At 40.1% G+C, this 23,829-nt stretch overlaps 1 protein-coding gene across 5 annotated transcripts in view; it reads right to left on the bottom strand.

Annotated features, from left to right (window-relative positions):
* Positions 1-16,147, bottom strand: part of ARHGEF10 (Rho guanine nucleotide exchange factor 10) — a 111,849-nt gene extending 95,702 nt beyond the window's left edge. For 2 of the 5 annotated variants that reach the window (XM_038130780.1, XM_038130781.1), the window contains exons 1-2: positions 15,903-16,147; positions 2,631-2,704 (exon numbers count right to left, since the gene is read on the bottom strand). In XM_038130780.1, coding sequence (XP_037986708.1) covers positions 2,631-2,667 — 37 coding nt within the window. In that variant the 5' untranslated portion in view covers positions 2,668-2,704; positions 15,903-16,147. Of the gene's footprint in view, positions 1-2,630; positions 2,705-9,027; positions 13,130-15,902 lie in introns of those variants that run through there. The other 3 variants (XM_038130779.1, XM_038130782.1, XM_038130778.1) reach the window with 2 other exon arrangements.
* Between the last annotated feature and the right edge of the window lie 7,682 nt (positions 16,148-23,829).

Raw genomic sequence — 23,829 nt, 5'->3', positions numbered from 1 at the left:
GTTTTTCCTTATCAAGCAGTGGTAGAAGCAGCTTCACTATTGACATTTACTGCACATTAACTTCAACAACGTACAGATGGCTAAGGCTAATGAAAACACATTATCTAACCTTTCATCTGCTTTCTTGCAATATCCCCATGACAAAGATGAAGGTTTACTACTATTCTTCCCCTCTGCACGCATTAAAAAATTGATAAAAAATAATTGTGGAGAATTTACCAGGCAAAATCATAGAAAAATTAATCATGAAGAATAAAGCTGAGATTTATAGTGCAAGGTGTATACTTGTAGAAAGGAGCCCACACGACTTTTAGCACTACAGCTATCTTTGTTAGGACAAAAAATAAGTAAACAAAAAAATTCCCACAATATCATAAGAACTTTCCTTTTAAAAAAGCAATTGATTTTATTCGTGGCCCCTGTGTGGGATTTTAGAATCATTATGCCAAAAGTAAGAATTTTTTTAATGGTTCAGCAAAGGGTTCTGCACTCAACAGGAATCTCATCCCTACGATGAGCTAGGAAAACCCACCCATGTGGCCACTGACAGATGCTGCTCACCCCTCCTGAACAGACACATGGATGGCCACTGTGTATGCAAGCAAAATAAGCCTTCATTTGTTAGTTGTTATGTGTCATACTTGCCCTAAAATCCTCACCTCTTTTCCATCAGCAAAACAGGTAATGAGAATTAGCTAGGTAGTGAACTAAAATGTCTTTTAGTGTCATTATCACTGATAATCCCTTTAAAAGGTTTTTAAGAGAGTTAGCAATGGCAAACTAAAAAATGCACTAGTTCCACTAGTTTCAGAAAGGCTTTTTCAGATGAGAGAGAAATCACAGCATATTCTGAGCTGGAAGGGACCCATAAGGCTCATCAAAGTCCCACTCCTGGCTCTGCACATGACCACCCCAGAATGATACCATGTGCCTGAGAACATTAACCAAGCACTTTTTAGACTCTGTCAAGCTTGGAGCTGGTCTCTGGGGAGCCTGTTTGAAATCCCCCCGCAGCCCCTTTCCCCTCCCTCCAAAAAAGTATCAATTGACATTGGTGCAAGATTAGGCAGAACAGAATCTCAATTTTTGTTAAATAAATCTAATCCCAGCCTCTTAAGAGCTGACATGTCCAAAAATAAGGACATGATACACACAGTTCTACATGTCACAAAACCTTTGCCAAGAAAGAACTTGAATTCTGGAAGTGCACTGAACTGCGTCACCCTGAAATCTTGTCAGAGTATCTATCCCACAGCTGAAATGCTGCACAAAGTTGGAGCTGTTGCCGCAGTTATTGGCTGTCTTTGAAAAACTGCAGCCTCTGCTCAAGTGGAAATATTGATTCCTTAGGGATGGCTCTTCCCCTACAGCACTACACTGCTTTGAAGATGGATTATCCCATAGAGATGGTTTCACAGTAACTGTCACTAAGCAAAACTGAGCTAAATTCAGGGTCCTGACCACATGGATTAGGCCATGGACAGCCAAGGAATTGCTGCCAGCAATAACCTAAGTGATATCTCAGAGCATAAATGAAACTGCCAATAATGTTGGCCAGAAATCTAACCCATTAAAAACTGATTTCACAAGTTTCTGCTTCTTTCACATTTCCAACTCCCTGGGCAGTACCTAGTAACAGACCTCTATCTGAGGCAGTGCCTAGAGAGAAAGCAGTTCTGATCTAGAATGAAAATTCCCAAACTCCTAAAGAGTTACAGCTGAACAAAACTAAGATTAAATTTGCTTTTATACTCAAATGGTTTAATGTAAGTTCTGTGTGTACATTAAGTGAAATGTCTTATAGGCAATAATGTATATTATTTATATATATTAATATATACATCTATCAATATATATAATAAAGTGAAAATCCGTAAGTAATATTGTCCTATTTAAGGAACAGATGACATTTTACATAAAAATCACTATCTATACAAACTATAATAGCAACTTAACTGAAACAAAAGCAGGTTCAACCATAGATCTCCATAAATTTATGTTTTGGGATGACCAGAACAAGCACATAATACTTCTATGAAGTCTCTTAACATCCAGCTTCCAAAAGCCAAATCCTGTTAAGTATTCAAATATGTAGTAGCAAGCACTACACAATGATGTGCTTACAGGATAAAAAAATCACCACATGCAACATTCTCTTTGAGCATGAACGCAAAAGGCAGTGAGACAGTGTCTTTGTAGATCCTACCTTTGTGCCCTAAGAAACCTGGGTTATACCAGAGGCCATCCAGCTACCAGGATACAACAGGCAAGGGTCACTGAGTGTTAACCTTACACAATGAGCCCCTTAGTCCAGCATCCATAATACTCTTCTGTGTCTGTGCTCTGACTACCAGGAGCTGCCGTAGAAAACACATCTTTTCAGATTTAGACTGCAGATTGGACCAATTGCTCCAATGTTTCTTCCCATCATGTTCTAACTATACCAGAGAGTGAAGTCTAAGAACAAGAGAGGGTAGATGACAGGAGCTCATGTTTCAATAGAATACCACTGGGACCAAGACTTAGGGTGATATGGGGAAAGGGAATTTTGCAGAGGTAAAATCACTGCTGGAAAGATAATCAAATTCTTACAGAAAAATTGGCTTTAAACTCCAAACTATTTCAATTACCTTCTGGTGGTGGTGGAGGGAAATCCTCTGTGTCCATTCTAGTATATCCACCGCACCTTTAGCAGGCTGGAAAACTGCAAAAATGAAGGGAACATGTTTTGTAGATGAACACAATTTCCAAATATTGAGACACTCCTTTTCAATTTGGCCAAGCTCATACCTATTAGCTAATACCATTATGGAGAGAGGAAATTTGCCTGACTCCTTGCTTCAATATGAATACAGTCCAAATTTTTATGTACACAGCTCTCAGCATTGGAGCCAATTCTTTTAATGATCTCAGTAAACCAGCTGAAGAAAGACGAAGTTTTTAAACTATTTTGTACTCAGCAGTTCCCACTGTGACAATCACAAGGAGATTTCTAAAATATGTTATTTCAATGTCTGTTTGGAGTATATAGTCCATCGCAAAATATTAATGAAGGGGTGAAGAATAAAGTTTCTAGGAAGCTTATCAGTTTTCATGACGCTTTTCTCTATTCAGCAATCAGAAATAACAAGTTTTAACTATACAGTTTGTACACAGTTTCCTTCCAATTTTTTCTGCTAATCTTAAAAATTCTGTTTGAGTCCCTTTACTTCCACCTTTCCTAAGGAGAGTGAAGTACTAGCGAGCAAGTTCCTGAGGATCTTCTCTTTAATCTTCTTTTCTCAAATGCCATTGATCTCATGCTCTAAGGAAAAGAATAACTCTACAAAGCATTCCCCTACTTTGGTACTGAATACTCAACTGAAGAGAGCAAAGCCCAAAACTCATGAGAGACATCATTCCACCTTCCCCATAATGCTACTTAATAGTGACTTTCCCGTATCATCCCGAAGGAAAATATATTGCACTAAGCAATGCACACACTCTGCCCCCATTCCATTTTCATCCTAACTCAAGAGACAGCATGTCAAAAATACAGATATCAAAATAGGGCTGAGGAGGAAAAGTAAGTTTCCAAAAGCTACAAAAGACATTGGAAGAGTCAATGCTGAATTTTCTGTCCTACTTTTGAGCGATCCATAGATGTTCATCTGAAGAAGTTATCTCTTCTGCTGGCAACAACATAGCTCAAGCCCTTGGAAAGTCTCCATAGCCCAAATATGAAAAGATTAAGTTGAAGGAGACAGTGAAATTCAAGGTACAGTGGCAAAATATTAAACTAAATGGATCAAGATTCAAAGGTCAAATCAATTTTCACTTACAGAAAAAGTGGCAGTGAATAGGAAAAAAAAGCTTCAAAAAAGGATTCAACCCTAGGAGGCACCAGACAATTTACCTCCCTAAGATTAGGTTTGCAAGGGTGAATTATCAGGACAGATGTGCCAGGAAGGATAACAACTCTGGTAGCGCAAGATCCTATTATGATGAGACAATGCATAACAACCTCATTTACTAAGCATATAAAATTCCCTTTAAAACTGTCGTAAGCTTTGGTAACTCTTAATCCAGTCCTAGACAAAATCAAGTAGCTTCAGTGCCAAGGCTCAGAAAGGATTCACCCAACATCTGTCTATAACACAATAAATTCCATTATATGCTTTCACTATACAGTGTTCCTTCTAAAGCTTCTCTACAGTTTTTATCTGCAGAGCTCCAAGGCGTGTTCCTGCTTACAGATGTCTGGAACGCATCTTGCCACACCAAAACTGTCAGCCAAAACAAGCAATAGTTATGGTTTGAAGAAATGGCTGTTCTCCTGTATTTTTTAAAGCAACTCATGACTGGAGCATAGGTTTTCAAGTGTGACACATGTAATACCAAGCAAACCTCTGAAAGTGAATCTCAGCACCTTGTCCAAATGCATCTTTAAAAGAGCACCTAAAAGGCTTTCAGAATGATTTTTTTCTTTAAATATATGACACAAGCTTTTAAACATCTATCAAAATTAACTTCCAACAATGATTTTTTAAAATCAATTCCTTCCTCAACAAAAAATATTAACAAGACACAGAGCTGAGCCATGGAGCTTGATTTCCATTTTGATCTAGCTCACAGTGACATGCTTCAAATTACACAAGAATTGTGTCAAAGGACACAGACTCAGTGTTAGAGTCCTACCCACTGACCTGCTTGCTCCCATCTGAACAGTGCAGTTATTCACAAGAAGAAAGATACACTTTCTCACTTAAGAATGCCTCAGGGGTTGATTTATCCATTACATTAACTCATTTTGAAGTTCCACATATTTTTCACTACTTTTTAGATGCTGAGAAAAACCCTGCAGCAGGAAAGAGAGCTTGTGTATTACAGATTGCATTAATACCCTCCAAAAGGAAAATAATTGCCATATTATGTCACAGACAGTACATTTATGGATTATCTCTAATAGCACCATATTTCAAAAAGAAGTTTTTCACTCTTCTTTTGAGAGGCAGGGGAACTAACTCAAAGATGTATAAATCAAGATTAAGGCAGATGATTTAATTTGACTTGCAGCATATTGTACATTTGCATTTGTACCAAAAGCTCAAGTGCTTTTCCATTGATTCTCCTGCTAACAGAATTACACAGCACAGGTTACACATGCATTTAGACAATAATCGTGGAACTCAAAGCTCAAATTAAGCTGAAAGGGACTTCTGAATGTTCTCTCATACACCCAAGACAGGTGCTTTCAAAATTAAATCCGTTTACTCAGGGCCTTTGTCCCCCCAAGTTATGAAACCCTCTGAAGGTGGAGGTTTCACCACTCCCCAGAGCATCCTGCTCCTGAGCTTAACCAGAAAGTCCAGGAAGAGTTTTTCCTGTAAGCCCAACTGGAGCTGGGCTGCAGCAGCCTGCAGCCATTGCCTCTCATTCTCCTGCTGTGCACCTCTGAACAAAGCCTGGCGCCACCTTCCTTCCCACCCTGCCTTGAGAAGCAGAAGACTGCAATTCAATCCCCCTCATTCCTTTCTTCTCAAAATGACACAAATCCAGTTCCCTCAGCCCCTCCTGACCTCTTCCTGCCCTCAACCATAGCAGTGGCCTTTACTGGACTTGCTCCAGTTTGCCAGTCCCTCACTTGTACTGGGGCCTCACAACGAACACCGAATTCCAGATGCAGCATTGAGACCACTGAGTAGATGTTACTTGGTTTAACATAAAATTATATTTTAAAAATTAACAGCTTTTAAGACACAGAATATTAAGATTTAAATACCAAAGGTATTTAAAAAACTGCAAAAATAAAAAATCCTTATTAAACATGAAACACATGTGTTATTATATTCATGTATATTTCACCATAAAATTATGAATATTAATAACTGAACAACTGCCCTGAGTTACTCAAAATTTCATAAAGGTTATAGAAATATGGAGTTATTTTCCCCCATGTAACACTGTTTTCTCAAACATACTGTAGCCTCTGTTCAATGACTCAAAGTTCACTCTTCCAGACGCCACAGCAATCACAGGAACAAAGGGACAGAAAGAAGCTCTCAGAGTTACTTTATTCCCATTGGCATCCAGATATGAAAGGAATTCACCTGACTTGGTGCTCATCACCTTCTTTTCTTCAGATGTGGGTAGAGATAGCAGTGACTGCTGTGGGTCACAAAGGTGGTCTACAGATTGTCTCCTATCCCTTTCCTCCCCCACATTTCCCCTGTGTGCCCCACATACAGCAGGGGGAGAAGCCAAGGAGCCCCTGGGCACTCAGATAAAAGGCAGCTGGCCTGCTCTGATCTAAACACTGGCCCTCACTTCCAGTGTCTACTTCCTGATGTTTTCATCCAGTCCTTTCCTGCCAAACTACGAGGAAGAGTGGGCAATTCTTGCTCTTATTTAGTTTTTCAATTTTTTGAGTTCCCACTTTACCTACCCACTTACAGATGAACCAATCTACCTAGGCAAACCCCAACTGTTCCAAGCCTAAGAGAATACTGTTAAAAAAAACCACAACCCTATACGTAGCACAATAGCATGTTTTTATTACAGATGTTTAGCTAGTAACTTCCTAAGTTTGGTACTAAAAATCAGGAATAATCATTTTAAATGCATACATTTTTAAAGAAAAAAACCTACAACAGGTCCCCTGCAGGTTGTACTGTAATACATTCAGCTCCTGACCAAGATTGCAATGTTTTCTAAGTTGTAAGTTAATATTTCAGGAAAAAAGAAAAGGAATTACATTACCACCTTAAAATCAGATGTTCATGGGCAATGTTTCTAATGCAGAGAAGTCCCCCACAGTTAAAGCAGTCAGCTCTCCAATGACACTCACACCAGAAACCAAAATCATCCAAGTGTGAAATGGTCCCTAAGGACAGCTACCAACACTTCAAATTTTCCACCAACTACACTCATCTTTGACCATGGAAGCTGGTACTGAAGGAAGTGAGAGTCTGTGATGTTCCACAGCAGAGCTCACAACCCCAAAGTTCTAATACCTGCAAAATCTGTGAGATTGAAATTCTGATTCCATAGCAAAGGGGAATTTCAGCAAATCAAACAAAGGCAAAGACACCTTTACACTTGTCCAAAGACTATAGAAGAATGTCAACATTCCTCTTTGAGACTCAGTTTTCCTTTCTCCTAACCTCTGGTAATTCCTTTTGCCTCCAGGACTAGGCTTCTCAGCTGTGTCTGCGTATCTGATTTTGTCCAATGATTTCCTCTAATTGTGGGACAAACAACAGACTATCAGTTCCCAGCTGAAGGATTACAAATACTGACCAACATCTGCATTTCCACTTCAACAAAACTATTTTCCAACAGTCACTACTTGTGCAGAAGTGAGAATGTAACAAAAATGGGACCGACACAAGCTCTGCCAAAACTACAAGGCAGTGCAGCATTCAGACCTGGGGGCACAGCACTTATGTGCTGAGCTCCCAAAGGGCACTTTCTGCTGCCAAGCTTTTTCAGCTCTATCACCCTAAAAACTGTAATGGTGACTCACACACTTTCTCTTCTGGGTGTGTGCACTGTAACTGCAGCAACATCAGGATTCTTCATTCTTAACACTGCAGAGAGAATGAACATTTTATAATAGGAAACAGAAGCTGAATCAAGGAGACTAATTTCCAAGAAACTGTGACTTGTGGAGAAAGCTTAGTCCAAGGAGTAATACATAGTCTCTGAGAAAGCCTGAAAGTCTAAAAATTAAGTTAAAAAATAACATCAAAACAAGAAAACTTGAGAAGGTAAAGCCCCTGAATGTCTAAAATCCCTTTGTGGCCACATCACTTAGTGAATATTGCTGTATAATGCCCAATTGAGTCTTCTTCCACCCACAACTACAGAACTCCCATTGGGAATTAAATCTCACTGAAATTGGATATGAAGTCTCTTCCAGCAGTGCAGAGAAATTAAAACATAGAAGAAGCCAGAAGGTAGAAGGGTAATTTCCTATTTTTTTCTTCCTGTAGCTCAAGAAGGCTCTCTTACAAACAGAAAAAATAAAACTGTACAATTTGTTCTCCATACAAGTTATTCCTAAGAAACATAGACTGTAAATTTTTAAGAGGTGTCTACAGTGAGTATGAATGAAGCAGCCATTTATATTTTGACAGCTTCCCATCCCACACTGTAAGCCATTAAAGAAGTCTGTATCAAGACCGGATCATTATTTCTTTTAATATATATTTAGTTTTATTAATAGCTAAGAGTCTTGTTCTAAACGGATTTTATTCTTAAATTTAGCAAAGAAAATTACTGAAATCAGAAGCAATGGAATAAAAAAGGAAGTACATAGGTTCAGATAGAAAATTAATGGGAAGCCCAATTCCTGGCTCAGTTAAAGTTGGGTGACATTCCATTTCTTACAGCAATTCAAACAAGCTCAGATCTGCAGAGATGCACATTTTTCAGAATAAATAGAGAATCCACTTCAACAAAAGCTACTGTGCTTCTTTTTCTGCTCCCCTTTCTCACAACAAACAGTATACTGCTCAAGGACAGAGCAAATACAGGAACAGTATGCCCTGAAAAAGAAGCAATCTACAGAGACACCCCAAAAACATGGCTGAAGATTAGTTTTCTAACCTTTCTTTTTAAAGGGTATTACTTACAACATTTCTTCACCTAGATTCCAGCTCAGTACACCGCCTAGAGGAAGGGAAAATAGGAGGGAAGCAAAGATTGCATTTGTAGATTTGTCCAAAGGATCCTGATCACAGTGAAATCAGCACTGTAAATTTTTACTATTTATATTCTTCCTCTCTACAGATTATTATTGCAAGAAAAATTACAGAATTACTGCTTGATAGATTCATTCAGGTGGGCAGGAGGTCATGTAGTCCAACCTGCTGCTCCAAGACAGGTCCACTACCAAGTGAGAGCAGGCTGCTTTATCTACTGAGATACTCTCAGTAGATAAAAACCTCTAAAGACAGACTGCAGGCCATGTCAGACATCCTGCCACCTTGTTTTGTTGTCCTCCTAGAAAAAAACATCCTTATATCTAGCTAGAACTACTCTTACTTCAGTCATGACCATAGCCTGTGGTCCTGCCCCCTTCCTCATAGTCTGTCAGCTGGTGGGAGCACACTGCCAGGCCCCCATGAAACTTCGTTCTCCTCCAGGGCACTGCTGCTACTCCCTGACATTGCAGCAGCCTTGTGCTGAACTTGCTGGGTTTTATCCACATCTCTCTTGTACTGGGGTGAAGTGTGGACACAAAACTGGATTAAGTGTGCATACTGCAGGTGTGGTCTGACAAGTGCTGAGTGAGAGGAACCCTTCCCCTCTGAGGAAACATTCCTTCCCAGGTGTGTAACCTTACCCTCCTCATTGCTGAATTCCACAGAGTTCTCGCCAGCCAGCTCCTCCCATCTGCCCAAGTCCTTCTGAATGACAGCCTGAATCTCAAGCACATCCACTGCCACCCCTTCCCCCACTTTGGTGTCACTTGCAAACTCCATGAGCAAGGGCTGGTGAACTTCCACTTCATGCATAACATTAAACTGGACACATCCTATGGTGGACAGCTGGGGTTCTCCACTGGTTACCAGCCTCAAGTTACAGCCAACCAGCCACTTCCAAAACCATCCTCCAAATCCCACCAGGCTTCCACCCATTGAGCAGTACACCCACCTAGATCACAATCACATTGTGCAAAAGACCTTGCTGAATCCAACACAAGCATATGGTTTTATTAAGCTCAGTAGCAATACAATTATTTTACAAATAGAAAAGCTGTGACTTACAAATGTTTGAGGAATATGCATAAAAAGGGAAAGGAAGAAATTTCCACACATTCACTTAGGATAACTAATATTTTAGTGAATGAGCGTTGCTCCCGTCTTTTGTCCTGGCAACTGTGTGAATACTCAAAGTAAGAAGAACAGGCATTATCCCAGAATTTGCAGACCATCCTGGAGGTCAACAGTACTGTAACAAATTGCAAGCCTCTGAAGAATTAAAAGGGAACACTGGCATCATATGCTTTAAATCAAGAATGATCTGTTTTGCTTCTGTGCCACACAAACTAGAAAACTGCATCACTAGGTCAAGACAAAGATCCTTCATGTCCCACATGCAAGCAAAATAAAAACATATTATTATTAAGAGCATTTTTCTTAATTAGTGCTATAATTTGACAGCAATCAAGTAACTTCATCTGGAAAAGCAATCATATTTCTGCAATTTCCCTTTTTAAATTTAATTCAATTAGTCCCTTTCAATGTTGGATATGAAGAACTACCTTAATTTCTAAATCTTAATACCTAAATCTAAATCTTAATACCTAAAAGGTTTCTATTTTTTAATTAGAGAAGATCCTCATATGCTGCAGCACACTTCAATTGTGATGTAAACCTATACAGGGTTTAGGTGCAGACATAGTATTATAATATATCTGTAATTAGAATTATTATGAAGAGAGTTTAAAATGTTTTTTTATTAAAAATGCACCAAAATATCATTTAGTATAGTAATACTGATCAATGTCACATGTAAAAGACAGTAATTTTGTCACAGGAAGGGTTTCATTTTGCAGCAAATCAAGGTCTAACTGGAAAAAAAAAGGCACGGAAATGTTATTTATGGATACAGTCAATAAATCATTTTTTCCCCTTCACCTGTACATTAGTCAGACCTTCATTACAAAACCAGAATGTCTTGTTTCAACTTGCACTAAATCTGTGCATCCTGGTTTCACATGGCAGAGGTTGTCTTTCAAGATACTGATGACAACTGATGAAAATTTCCACCAGAAACTGTTTCCTACGATGTAAGTGAAAGGATACACTGAAATGAATATTCAGTTACTATTGATGCCTGCAAACCAGGTCCTGACAGAGACACTTCACCTAAATATTTTCAGCTCTTAGGGAACTACTGTCCTTGGAAAAGTAACCGTGCTGTTTCTCATTGAGGACAACTCATTCTATCTGATCATTAGAAAATCATCCAGTTGAACAAATGTGTTTCAACTGATGAATAAAGTTATTAAGAATATAAACAGAGTCTTATTACTGAGTTTCAAAAATATATGGAGTAAAATACGGAAATACATTTCTAATAACAAAGTTAAAATGCATGCTCGAGAAAAATAACACTATTTTCATTGGTTTTCTAATACCAAAATTTTATTCAAATAAATCAGAAATCAGGTAATACAGCTGTTAAATCATATACTACAGGAAGAAAGAAAAATAGTAATAGCACCTGCAAAGAACAGCCCTTGTCTTCAAAAAATGTATAATGGAAGCTAGATTCCCACAGAAGTGTAAGTTCTGCATCTAGTCCAAACATCAGCAGTCTTCACTCTTTCCTTGATTTGGAAATTATTATTAGTAGACATCCTTCCTCTCAACCTTCTACAATCTGAAAGTGAAGTTTTTAAAACTCAAATTGGTCAATCCATGGTTTGCAACAATACTGAATATTAAGCAGGAAATTCTAAAAGGACATTGACGATGAGACTGAGAATGCTTTAGAAAAGTGAAAAATATAAAAACAAGAGACATAACCTCAAGACTCACTGTGATCCTACCAGGAAATCTAAATATTGCCATCTACTTCTCAGTACGTTATTAGCCCATTTTACAGATGAGGAATTAACGTTTACCCTCTTTCTTGGAAGTTTTTGAGATGCACAGTCTGTATCTCTAAGGAAAAAAATATTCCTACAATTTCTGCAATTTTTTTAATGCATTTTGAGAAACAAGGGATTACAGAAGAGAAACAAGAGTGAATGTTTGACCTTGAGCTTGGATCCTAACAGTTCACATTCATGGTTCAGTCCCAAGTAACAAGTATTGTACAGTACAGTAAGTCACTGAAACAGATTTTCCCAAGATAATGCCCCTATTCAGCAGCACGTAAGTAGAACAATTTATTTTGCTCTGTTTAACTGCTTCACCCACGCATTTGACATTAAGCTTCAGGCTTCCTGACTGAGCAGTGAACATGCAGGACATAATCAATGTTGTGCAGTTATGCATCACTTCCCACAGTCTTGCTGATTCAGGCATTTCAGAATAAACATGAATCAAGTTTTTTGATCTAAAGGCACAAGTTTGAAAACATATTTTTCAACTCTTGTTTAGCATTACTTGTCATCATTCCCTTAAAAACAAGTTCTACTTTTACATATTCCTGGTTTCTAAATAACCTACAATATTTTGGTGCAAGTAAAACTCAAGATTATTTACAATAAGAAAATGTCCAACGGATTAAAATCTCAAAAGATGCTAATAATAATGCAGCAGTTTTCTTCCTTGGATATGTGACAGAACTTAAGTCACAATATTCTGCTCTGCAAACCACATGCACACACGTACAGTGACATTACTGAGAAAGATTTGAAAACAAAAAGAATACTAAGACACAGTTGTATAAGTCTATGATGAGAATTCTGGTTTACCTTGCTCATTTGCCTCCTACATCCCTCTAATAAAGAACCTCTCTCCCTCATGATACTCCCAAAGTCTCCCTTAAGAAATTCTCAGGCTTCAGTTTATGAACCAATCTCTGAGAATTTCCAACCATCCAGGCTTACAGGTTTTCTACTTGCTAAACTACTTCTAGATTCAGAAATGAATTTACCAATATTAATTTTCCACTAACAGATGTAAAAACAAGAATGACATTGTATTAAAAAGAATGGAAGTGGGGGGAAAGTATCAGTAATAAATGCTGATTTTAACAAAATATGATCTTAGATATGAAAAATGTCTCTCTCACATATTATCGAATACAGACAAAATTAAAGACTAATTCATACCACTACCAATGAAACCTCATTTATTATTTCATTATAACATACAAAATGTTCAAAAAGTAAGAACAATTGCATTCACAGTGTTTAACACTGTAACTCCAAAGGAAGTTTCTCTAAGGTACAACTCCTGCAATAGATATTCCACAAGAAGCATCCAAGGATAGTCCAGAAATGCACTTACAGCTCAAAAAAACATCAGGAAGCTGAATTTAGAGAAAGATAGTTTAAAAAATGCCTCTTAGAGACCATACAACAACTCCATGGGATCCCTTCTAACACTCTGAAGTAAAACTGTAAAATGGAAATACATAAAGAAAAAAGTGAAATAGAAGTCACTGTACAAAAGCAGAAACAAAATTATTGTCCCATATACTGTCCCCAGCCTTTAAAATGTAAATTAAAGAAAATAAGTACCTCACATAGCTCATTTCTCCATCACATACGAAACTGAGAACAGTGTACTACAGATGCACAAATAAACTGACTGCAGCTTTGCACAACACACAAAGCTCAGTCTGAAAGTCTGAATCAAAACTGGTCCTCCTTCTTCTGGACTTTAGTGTTGGTTTCCTGGCTGCTTCAGAAATAGAATGAAGTTTATAAATTTTCTACATCAGATTCTAAAAATAATTTCGAATTTATATAGAAGCAGTTAATAGCTTCCTGTTTTACAAATAAGCAATGTACTATTCCCAATTGCATTAAATTCCATTAACAATTATGAAGTTTAACAATAGCCTTTCAGGTTTGTTGTCTTCCTTCAAATGTTTATAAACTATGCAGTGATTCCTAAACAGCTCAGAATCAACTGAAGAACTCCTCTGTTGTTGAGATTTCTTCACAGAACTATAGAATGGTTTGGGTTGGAAGAGACCTAAAACTCATCCAGGTTCCAACCCCCTTGCCCTGTATGAGGCAGGGATACTTTCCACGAGACCAGGTTGCACAGAGCCACGTCCAGCCCAGCCTGGCAAGATAAAATTTGTTTTACATTATTCCAGTATGGGAAAGGATTTTTGCTGTCTATTGATGAGTGAAATCACAGCCTATCTGCTAAGCATTAGCACAGCTCAGGGTCAAAGAAAGCTCCTCAGCATGGAGGGAAGGAGGTAACCCCCTTTTCAGTACTTTAGTGTGCTCATAACTGGCCTGTCAGAGCCAATAGCACAAGACTTGTACATTTGGCTCCCACATCTCAGAGCTGCAATGCCAGACTGCACACACCCATCACACAGCACTAGGGCTCCTCTCCACATCCTGTGGCATACCAGCTCCTGAAGGCCAGACCCATAGGATGCTGCTAGGTCCCAACATTCAGCAGGACATGATGGACAGCCCATTGCTCAAGTGTCAGTCTGCTTCCGTGGTCTGTTCTCCATCTGTGGGTATCAGCCACAGAAGCCCCACACACTGGAAACCCAGTACCATCACAAGACACCTGCCATCACTCACACAGTAAGTCACATCTCATGTACAATGCCACAGGTAATCTAAGGAATCCACAGAATATATTATAAAAATCTTGAAATCTGACTGTAAAGCTTCCAGAAATATCAGATTTCAAGGTAGTACCTAAAGAACTACTGTTCATAACCAGATAAACACATGTAACTAGTTCATGGAATACTAAGCCTGAGGGTGAGAAGGGAAAAAAAAAAAAAAGACAAGTTGGATTAAACTTAAGCAAGTCAGATAGATTATCAAGATCAAACAGATCACCCAAGTGAAAAGAATGAAGGGTGCAATGAAGAAAACAGCTCAACAGCCAGAACCTCTGCCTGAATAATGGGCTTGAAGCTGTGGGCACCAAATATGTCCTCACATTCAGGATATAAAGCTGTGTCTCCTGAGTGCCAACAGAAAATTTAAAAAATGTTATACTTCATTTCTACTGCAGAACAGATTGCTCACTGGGGTTCACCAAGCAAAGTAAAGGCTTTAGGAAAAAAATATTTATTTACAATAAAAATAGCCACAAACTAACACATGTTGGTAGAATCTCAATGTATTTATTTAGCATGAAACAGTTTTTGAACAATATTTTTTATTTCCTGACTCATGAAAAAAAGACCCCAACCCTACACCTTTTTATGCTAACAGTTAAACTTCAAGACTGAAACACAAAGATGTTTTTTACATTTTGATTAAACAATTTAAAACCTGCTAGCTCAAGGTAAAAGCCATAATCTTAGTATCTTTGGCAAAGAAAGGATCAAAGGATTGGAGAAATATGTAAATGAAAGATGACAGAATTTAGGATGGATAAAATTGTTCTGGTCAAAAATACAAGCAGCACCTAAAAATCTTAAAAATAAGCCTTTGCTGTGGTCAAATTATTAGCAGCTGCCTTTCCAAGCACTTGATACTGCCTACTGACACAGCTTGCTCACTCACTCGTCCAGTGCATGACTGGGCAATCTTTTAAAGCTCTTCTTAGTTTACCCTGTAAGTGCAGGGGATCTTGCAAAAGCAACTACATGGTCCGGGATCACCACAAATAACTATGTAACTTCTCCAATAGTTGCACCGTTAATTACAAAGAAACCAAATGAAAAAATACATAAGAGGACAGCGTTATTGTGAATAAGTATTTTTCCCCCGTGTCAAGACAACCAATTCAATTGCAGGTGCCAACTAAAATACTGGTCGGCACCAGCGCTGAAGAACGGGGAAGGAAAGGAACTCTAGCTCCCACGAGAGTTCTATTTTCCATGCCCGGGTCCGTAGCTGATGGAGAGGGGAGCGAAGCTGAAGCCGGCGGCTCCCCGCAGCGCGGAACACGAAGCAGCGCACACGCGAGAAACCCCCCGCGAAAACCTCGCGGAAGAAACTTCACCACAGTTCAGCAGCGAGAAGTTTGGTCAAGGCGTTTTACGGACCCCTCGCATCCTCGCTTCAGTGACCCACCTCGCACGGGCAAAACCTATTTAATGACAATCTCACACCACGCGTCTCCCCCTCCTGCCCCTCGGCCGTGTCCAGCGGCTCCCGCCCCGGGCCCCCGCAGCCCCGGCGAGGCAGCCCCCGCCCCTGAAGGGCGTCTCTGCACCCAACATCGAGCCCACCCTCCGAGGACCAAACTTTCCGTGACAACACTGGAGCAAGAGCCCGGCGCGAAGCGAACACCCACCTCCTCCGCCGCGGCCGCAGCGGCCGCCAAACGCTCGGAGGCGGCCGCCGCCCGGCACGGCCCGCTCGGCCCGCTCCGCCGGGGCCCCGGCGGCTGCCCCGCTGCCCGGACACGTCACTCAGCCCGCCGCGGAGCTCGCACTGGCCGCCGGGCGGAGCTCCTGAGCGCCGGCGGGAGCCGCCCGAGCCTCCCGGCCGGCCCGGCCCGGCCCCGCCTCGCTGCGGCCGCCGCTGCCGTCAGCGCCTGCCCGGGGCCGCCGCTCCCGGCGCCCGCCCCCGCGAGGCCCGCTTGGATCCCAGTTGGCCCCGCCGGTCGGGCGGGTCGGGCCGGGGCGGGGCGGGCCCCTCGCGTCGCCCCGGAGCCCGCTGCATTCCTGCCGCCGCATTCCTGCCGCCGCACGTGACACGCCCCGGGGCGGGAGCACATCCCGCCGCTCGCCCCGCGGCCCTGCTGGCGGGGACAGCCCCGCGAGGCGTCGGTGCACGGGCGGAGAGTGGAGGTGCCCGGCTGCGGAGACCGGGAGCGCAGCCGGGCTCGGGGCTGGACAGTTCGGCACACTCAGCCTCATGCTCACGAATAGCCCCTGAACACGCCAGGGTATAAACTGGGCCACGGCGCTATTTTGGATTTTAATCTCATTTATAACCAGAAATCCAGTAATAGTTTTCAAATTAAATGCTATCTAGAGACGCTGGCACCTCATGCCGGATTTTTTTCTTTTTGCATCCTTCTTGGGTGACAGTCCTGACAGTAAGCATCTCTGCAGACCGAGCAGTGACCAAGCCAACCACACAGCCACCCGAAGCCCGTGCTACCAAGCTACTCAAGCATGGAATGCTTGTCCTGAGAGAAACATCAACCACTTGTACACTCAGGACTGACTATGCCACTTAGTTAAAATATGGAAAACCTTTACAAGATGCAATCATTTTGCAAATGTGTGCCTTACAATATATCCATGAACATAGCTGTCACACTTCAATAAAAATAAATGCTCTTAAGTACATTATAAATTCTCAAATAAATTGTATTACAACTATTTAATGTTGTTAAGTATTATCTGAAATCTTTGGGTCACTTTTAAGAATAAAATCTTTGAGTTAAATGCTGTTCAAAGATCCATGTGTCATCCAGCAGTGATCCCTGCCTATTTAAGTAAACTCATTCTACAGTGAGTAATAAAATACACTCAGTAAATTCATTATCATTACAGGAAATTGTTACTAGAAAATGCTGGCATTGGACATTTGATTAATCCGCCTTTTCCCTACATTTTCCTTTTGTCTGTAGTTTAACGACACAGATTCACAATTATCCAACTCTTTGTGTGGGTTCATACAGTCTGAATCATAAAGTTTTTTAAATTATTCCTTTCAAAAAATGTTTCCATTTTCACAAAGTTATTTCTTTTTAATGCAGTTCATCATGACATTGACTCAAAATAGCTTTCATATAGATCTAATTGTCTTGTTTGCTATGTAAGAAAGCAAACAAGAAAATTGGGCCATACATCAAAGTTAAGGCCAGGAATATCATTATGGTGTTCAGTTCATATCCGAGACATCGGATATGAACATCAGTTCCATCAGAGACCATTTTATCCTGTTGTTTCTGTAATTTTTAAAATATGTTCCATTTCACGCATACCAGGCTGTCATTTCAGGAGCTGAAATGGTGGGGAATCAATCTTGGGCAAACTGTTTATTAAGTACTGTTATAAATATATTAAAATTCATGTTCAAATAAAACATTATTGTACTTAGAAGTGTTATAAATATATTAATTCATGAAATGTGATTGTACTTAGAAGGATAGAATACACTGAGGTACATGTCCAGACACACCACTGAGAACTGACATAAAATCACTAAGCTCACAGGATCGGCCACAGGGTTGGAAAAACGGCTACCTCATGCTTCATTTGAAACACAGTATCCACAGGTGCACATTGAAAAGGGACTGAAATCAGCAAATGAAGGAGAAGTTCCAACTAAATCACGGAACGCCTGAGACATCAGCGGCCCTTTGTGGCCATCGATAACCAGAGACAGCATCATTCCTGATAGTCAACTGAAGCATGAATAGCCAGTTCTGGGAATCTCACGAGCATGTAATAACCCAATTCCCATAAAGTCTATGTGTTCCCAGGTATGTGTTCCCAGACGCGGTTTGTGTATTGGATGCAGTTTTTTGTCAAAAGGGAGACAGGTATCTGCACACGCCAGACGAGAAAAGAGGACAGTATGAATATTCCCGAGACTCCAGAGCCTGGACTGTTTGTTCATCTGATAGACTCATCCTACACCGGAGAAACATCAAAAACTCATTGGACTGAGAAAAGGACAAAGGAAAAGTAGCTCCGGGCAAGAAAAAGACTATAAAACCTGGACTGATCTAAACAGAATTCATGAACTCACCAAACCTGATGCACCAGAAGGTCAGGTCTGCGTTCACCCAGAGCTAAGACCTGGGCTTGGCTCTGTCCTTTTGATTCATGGCTGGCACAAATTGTAATCCGAACGCGAAATAAATTCTATCTTTTTTGTTATTATAATAATTTGGCTTTCGCAAATTTTTGATTTGGCTTAATTGGTATTTTACCTATTACAGTACTTATCATTAGAGGCCACTTTAAAAAACAGACACATACCTAGACCAAGTACAACTGCCTTGATTCGGTAATTAAAAATACCATCTACTAGCAACATCCTTCTCCTTTTGTCACCTATCTCTCAATCTATGTGCAATAAATTCTCCCTTTCATAACTACCTTTCACAGATTCTTATCTTGCACAATTAGACAAAATTGAAATCCTTCTTTAAGACTTTTTTTGAACATTTTGATCTTTGACTACTCCTTCTTTTGATTCTGGTGACCATATACATATATTCCAGTAAAAGGTTGTTGTGGAAACCTTGTAGGATAAATCCAACAATAGCAGATCAACTTATAAAAAAGAGAAACTAACTTTCAAAATAACTTGCACTTTCCTGTTTTATAAGGCAACAGCAGTAACAATTAGCACTCTAGTCATTGCAATCAGAAATTCATTATTCATCCACCCATAATTAGTTGTCGATAATTAGAGTACAGATAATGGCTGTCTCCACTGTTAACATGATGCTTTTTATAACAAGATTCTAAGAAGTTGATGTTTAAATTGGTTTTACTGGTGATACTTGCATGAGACGTCATCAAAATTTACTTGCTCTCATTTCTGATTACTGAGGCTTCAGCAAAGATACTTCGCCTCCAAGCTCCTGCACATAGGTCATCTACCCCTCACATCTGACCATACATCTACACCATCCACCTACTCCAGCTCCTGTACTGGCATCTTAAGGACACCATCAGTCCTGGCCAGCATCCTGACTCCCTGGGACACAATGCCATGAAGGTGGGATGCCTTTTTTCTCTCTCCTTGGAAATTGGCATGGTTGAATGCATGCCGAAATTTATGACACCTAAGATATAAGTCATCATTCCAATAGCTTGCTTTCCAAAACACTGCATGAAATCTGAACAAAACAACTAAAACTTAGGTTATCAAGTTCCTCAGCAAAGCCCAGTTTTCTCAGATTCTTCTGTTTAACAACTGATGTAGCTGGCACTTCTTCCTAGGGAGTATTCATCCACTGGAAATTCTGTTGTTCTTAACTGTGACCCCCACGAAGGCAGTGTGTCATCTGCTTACTGTAATCCCTCAGAAACCACTCCAAGCCAGAACATCCAATGAGCTTGCTTAACTTGAGCATCTGCAGAACGCACGCTGGAGCCTTGCAAAGTTACAGGTCCCCTCTACTTTTCTTACCAAACCAGACTGAGTGACAGTATTTTTTTTTATTTATATATATAATACATACAATATAACATATATTTTTAAAAATAAAAGCAAACCACAGCTTCCTAAATTCAGACTATTACATCAAAAATAACATTTGGGTTTATAAAAACATTACTTATTCATATTCTGCTTTGATGCCTGACTCATCTTCCATGTCTTCCTGAAGCACCAGCACCACTACTGAGAGACAGTTCCTCAGTTCTGAGCACACCAGTACAGGTAAACCTAACAACTGAATTTTCTGATATTGTGATTTTTTACCAGCACTAGAATGTCTTTCATTAATGCAATTCATTTCACTTCTTTCTTTCTTTTACAAGGAGTATTTGCTAGTCAAATTCTTAGACTGCCAATTTAGACAGACTAGGTATAAATTTTCCTATATTTTAGTATTTCTCAGGAGCAGAACTGTTGTGCTGCATCATTTCCTTATTGTCATGGGTGGTACATAAGTGATAGTACAGCTGATGCCATAACTTCTTATGATGGGTTGACCTTGGCTAGCAATCAGACCCTCACCCAGTTGCTCTCTCATTCCCCCTTGTCAGCAGGACGGGGGGAGAAAATAATATGGAAATCTTGTAGGTCAAAAGGAAGACAAGAAGATCCCTTAGCAACTACTGTCATGGGCCAAACAGACTCAGCTTGGGGAAATTTTATTTTTTGTCAATTAGAATTAAAAATGAGATGGTAACAGAGACAAAACTAAAAAGACTCTCCCCTTTCTGTTCTCCCTTTGCACCAGGCTCAACATCACTGCACTCCCAACTCCTTGTCCTCCTCCACCTGGAGGGACACAGTGGGATGGGAACCGGAATTGTGGTCAGTCGGTAACAGCTCCTCCCAGTGCTTCTTCCTCCTCTCATTTCTCCTCTGCTTTAGTGTGGGTGCTTCCCACAGGCTGCAGTCCTTCAGGATAAACCTGCTCCTTCAGGGCCTCCTCCATGGGGAGGAGAAGCTGATGAAGTTGCTCTGGTGCCCTGGAGCAGTTCCCCCCCCCTTCTCCCTGAACTTGATACTTGCAGAGATATTTATTTCACTTTGTTCTCCTCCCTCCTGTGCAGCATTTTTTGCCCTTTTTTACCTATGTTTCCCGGCGGGGGCACCGCCGTGGCCCAGCCATGCCCTGCGGTGGCGGTTGGATCTGGCTGGAACCAGATGGTGTCCGGCTCCCCTCACAAAGCCCCTGCTGCTGGTGGGCACCCACACCCCAGTCAGTCATATGCACAAGTTGTTTCTATAACACAACATTCCTACTTTCAGTTATTTCACTGTTCTCTGATGCCTCTTCTTCATCCTGAAGCCGATAAAGGGAAAAACTTAAAATTTTCCTCTCTGGAAAACTTAAGAATTTCCTCTTAGGAGCACCACAATGCACTGAGGCCATGCAACCCTGAAAGACAAATGCAGCTTTTGGCTGAAGCAGAACTGTTCCCAGGGAAGGAAAGGAGATACTAGGGTAATACAAGTTTCTAAGATTTTATATCAAATACTATGTACAACTCTAAGCTGCCAACACGTAATAAGGAATTCAAGTGGGAAAGTGACAAGCAAAGAGTATGAGGATGGCTGGGAAAACAAAAGAGCAGATCCATGTGTACACATGAATATGCAAAAGAGTCTCCCAGGGTAAAAAATAATTATGTCAGATTAAAAGGCAATGATGACACAAGAATAAATTACTTTAAATTAGAACAGACTTTAGGCTCTTTCAGCCTAGGGAAATATATTGCTTAGTAATTTTGATGTCCTAAAAAGTTTTTAAACTTAGCCTTAACCAGTGTCACAGTAATACTCAATATGATGCTGAGAGAAAAGAGTTAAAGCATCAGAAAAACTACATTTCCACAACCTGGTCAGCAGTATACAATGTAACAACCAGGTCCATCTACCTCACCCAAAAGTCTTCTACCTTTTTTCTGATTTAATTCTTATGAGTCCTTAAGAAGGCTACCACTGTTTTCCAGGATACACTTTCTTCCTGTAAATACAACCCACAAAACAAGATGAACAAGCTCTTGTTGGATGCTACAGGCCTACTCTATGCAAACCTCCATGCAAAAGTACTTCTGTAGTTTGTCTGCATGACCTTGTTTTTCAAGGTATCATAGACTTGATACCTTGATTTACACTTAAAAAATCCTGACAGCAGAACTGCAAGGTTCAAAAATATAGGAAATTCAACTCTCTACCTTCTACAAAATTAGTCCTTTCTCAGGTATATTTTGTCCCCTTCTTGTTGCAAGCCCCATGCTTAAACTTGAATGAGCGCAACTTTGGTAACAAAATGCAGTGTTCACTGGTAAACTGCTTTTAGCATTAGAAGTACCAAGGCAAGAGAAGGAAGTTGCAACATAGCAACATATAAATACAAGCGAATACCTGGAGCTGCCAGAATCAATTACCAGTACTAAAACCTCACAATTCTTTACAGTGTGTGAGGGCAGACTGGTGAAAACACTGTCAGCTTATACAGCACGCTAATGTGAGCCAAGCAGTCAAAGGAGCAGAGGCAGCTACAATCATACAAGGAAATAAAAATTTCAAACAAGACGTAATGCATCTGACAAAGCTAGAAATAAATTTCCACTCTCTCTGCTCAGGTCATATTCCTAAGGACTCAGAAGGGACCCTAGGTGGCTCTCAGAATACACACACAACAGCAAGCAATGGCACAGCCTATTTCTTTGCTTTCTTATTTGTGGACAGGTGAGCAGGCCCCAGTCCTTCCAAGCTTGGCCTGTCTGCCATCTTGAACTATGAACAAGGTCTGCTATGGCCTTGGAGGTTTGCTTTTTCATCTTTCCACCCCACTCACCAGTGTGCAACTTAGGGAAAAGCAGAAGGCACACACAGTGTGCTGCAAAATACTTGTTCCTGCTTTGTGGCATCACCACTAGCAGAACATGCTAATTAGTCAGTCAGATCCAGTGCATGAAACGTCTCCTCCAACACTAGAAACCCATCTGGGGGCTGACAACTACATCAACAGGCAAAGTTTACTTCATTAATGACCGCTGCTTGCATTTTTTGTTCCCATTTAAGTAACAGTGCAATGACACAAGACCAAAAGACTGTAATTGCTGTGTAACATTTCGGCTCAAGTCTGCTCCAGTATTTTTCTGAGAATATGTTTAACACTACCAAGTAAAATGTAATTACCTATTAACTGAAACACCTGAATAGCAAAACAGTAACATTTAAATTAATTTTACAGATCATTTACCAAGAGAAAAAAAAAAGAAAAAAAAAGAAAAAGGAAAAAAAGGAAAAAAGGAAAAAAAAGAAAAAAAAAAAGGAAAAAAGAAAAAAAAAGGAAAAAAAAGGAAAAAAAGAAAGGGGGACTTTACTCATACAAACACTTTTATACATTGTTCTTCTCATCCCAGTCTGTACCCACACACATCTCACAGTCAGTGGAGCTGTACACATGAATGTCTCGCTTCTGCTTCAATTAACCTCAAGGACTTCACTGCAGAGGAAGCCAATCAGTTGCTTGTACTGTGCATTCTAATAATAATAATTAAAATACCAGTAATGATGCTGGGTTCCTTGGACTCACTAATTTAAAAAGCATCAGGAATCATTTCCTGAAAAACATCCTGAAAGAAATGCTCAGACATGTATTTTTCTATTTTGCAATGGGGCAAGTTTTTGGTCCTTATGTTTGTGTTTTTGTTGTTTATTTAAGGTAGCTTATACTAAACTATGAAGTATCATGTGGTACCAAAGGAAGTGTCTTCATGGTAAGAGCCTAATGCAAAACTGGACTACACACTTCAAATGCCCAACTTATTCCCAAGAGATGTTTGTTTAACTGTTTTTAATACACACTTACATATAGCACAGCTTCTATTGTTCCAAACATGCCTGTGGGAATAACACATGAAACGCTGGTGAAGGGACATTGGTTTACAAGATTTTTACAGCTATTTCCATGAATATGACATTACCTTTGTCACATTTAACATTTCAAAATAAATCATTTTAGTGCATCCATTGCAAAAAATGTTTAAGCTACAAACAGCAAGTAAAAAATAACAGGCATTATTTTAATCAGGAAATGAAAATCACGACAGACA

Source organism: Motacilla alba, chromosome 3, assembly GCF_015832195.1.
Source record: "Motacilla alba alba isolate MOTALB_02 chromosome 3, Motacilla_alba_V1.0_pri, whole genome shotgun sequence".
NCBI lineage: Eukaryota > Metazoa > Chordata > Aves > Passeriformes > Motacillidae > Motacilla > Motacilla alba.
Note: the sequence above shows the minus strand (reverse complement) of the source record. Positions and strands in the feature narration are given on the sequence as shown.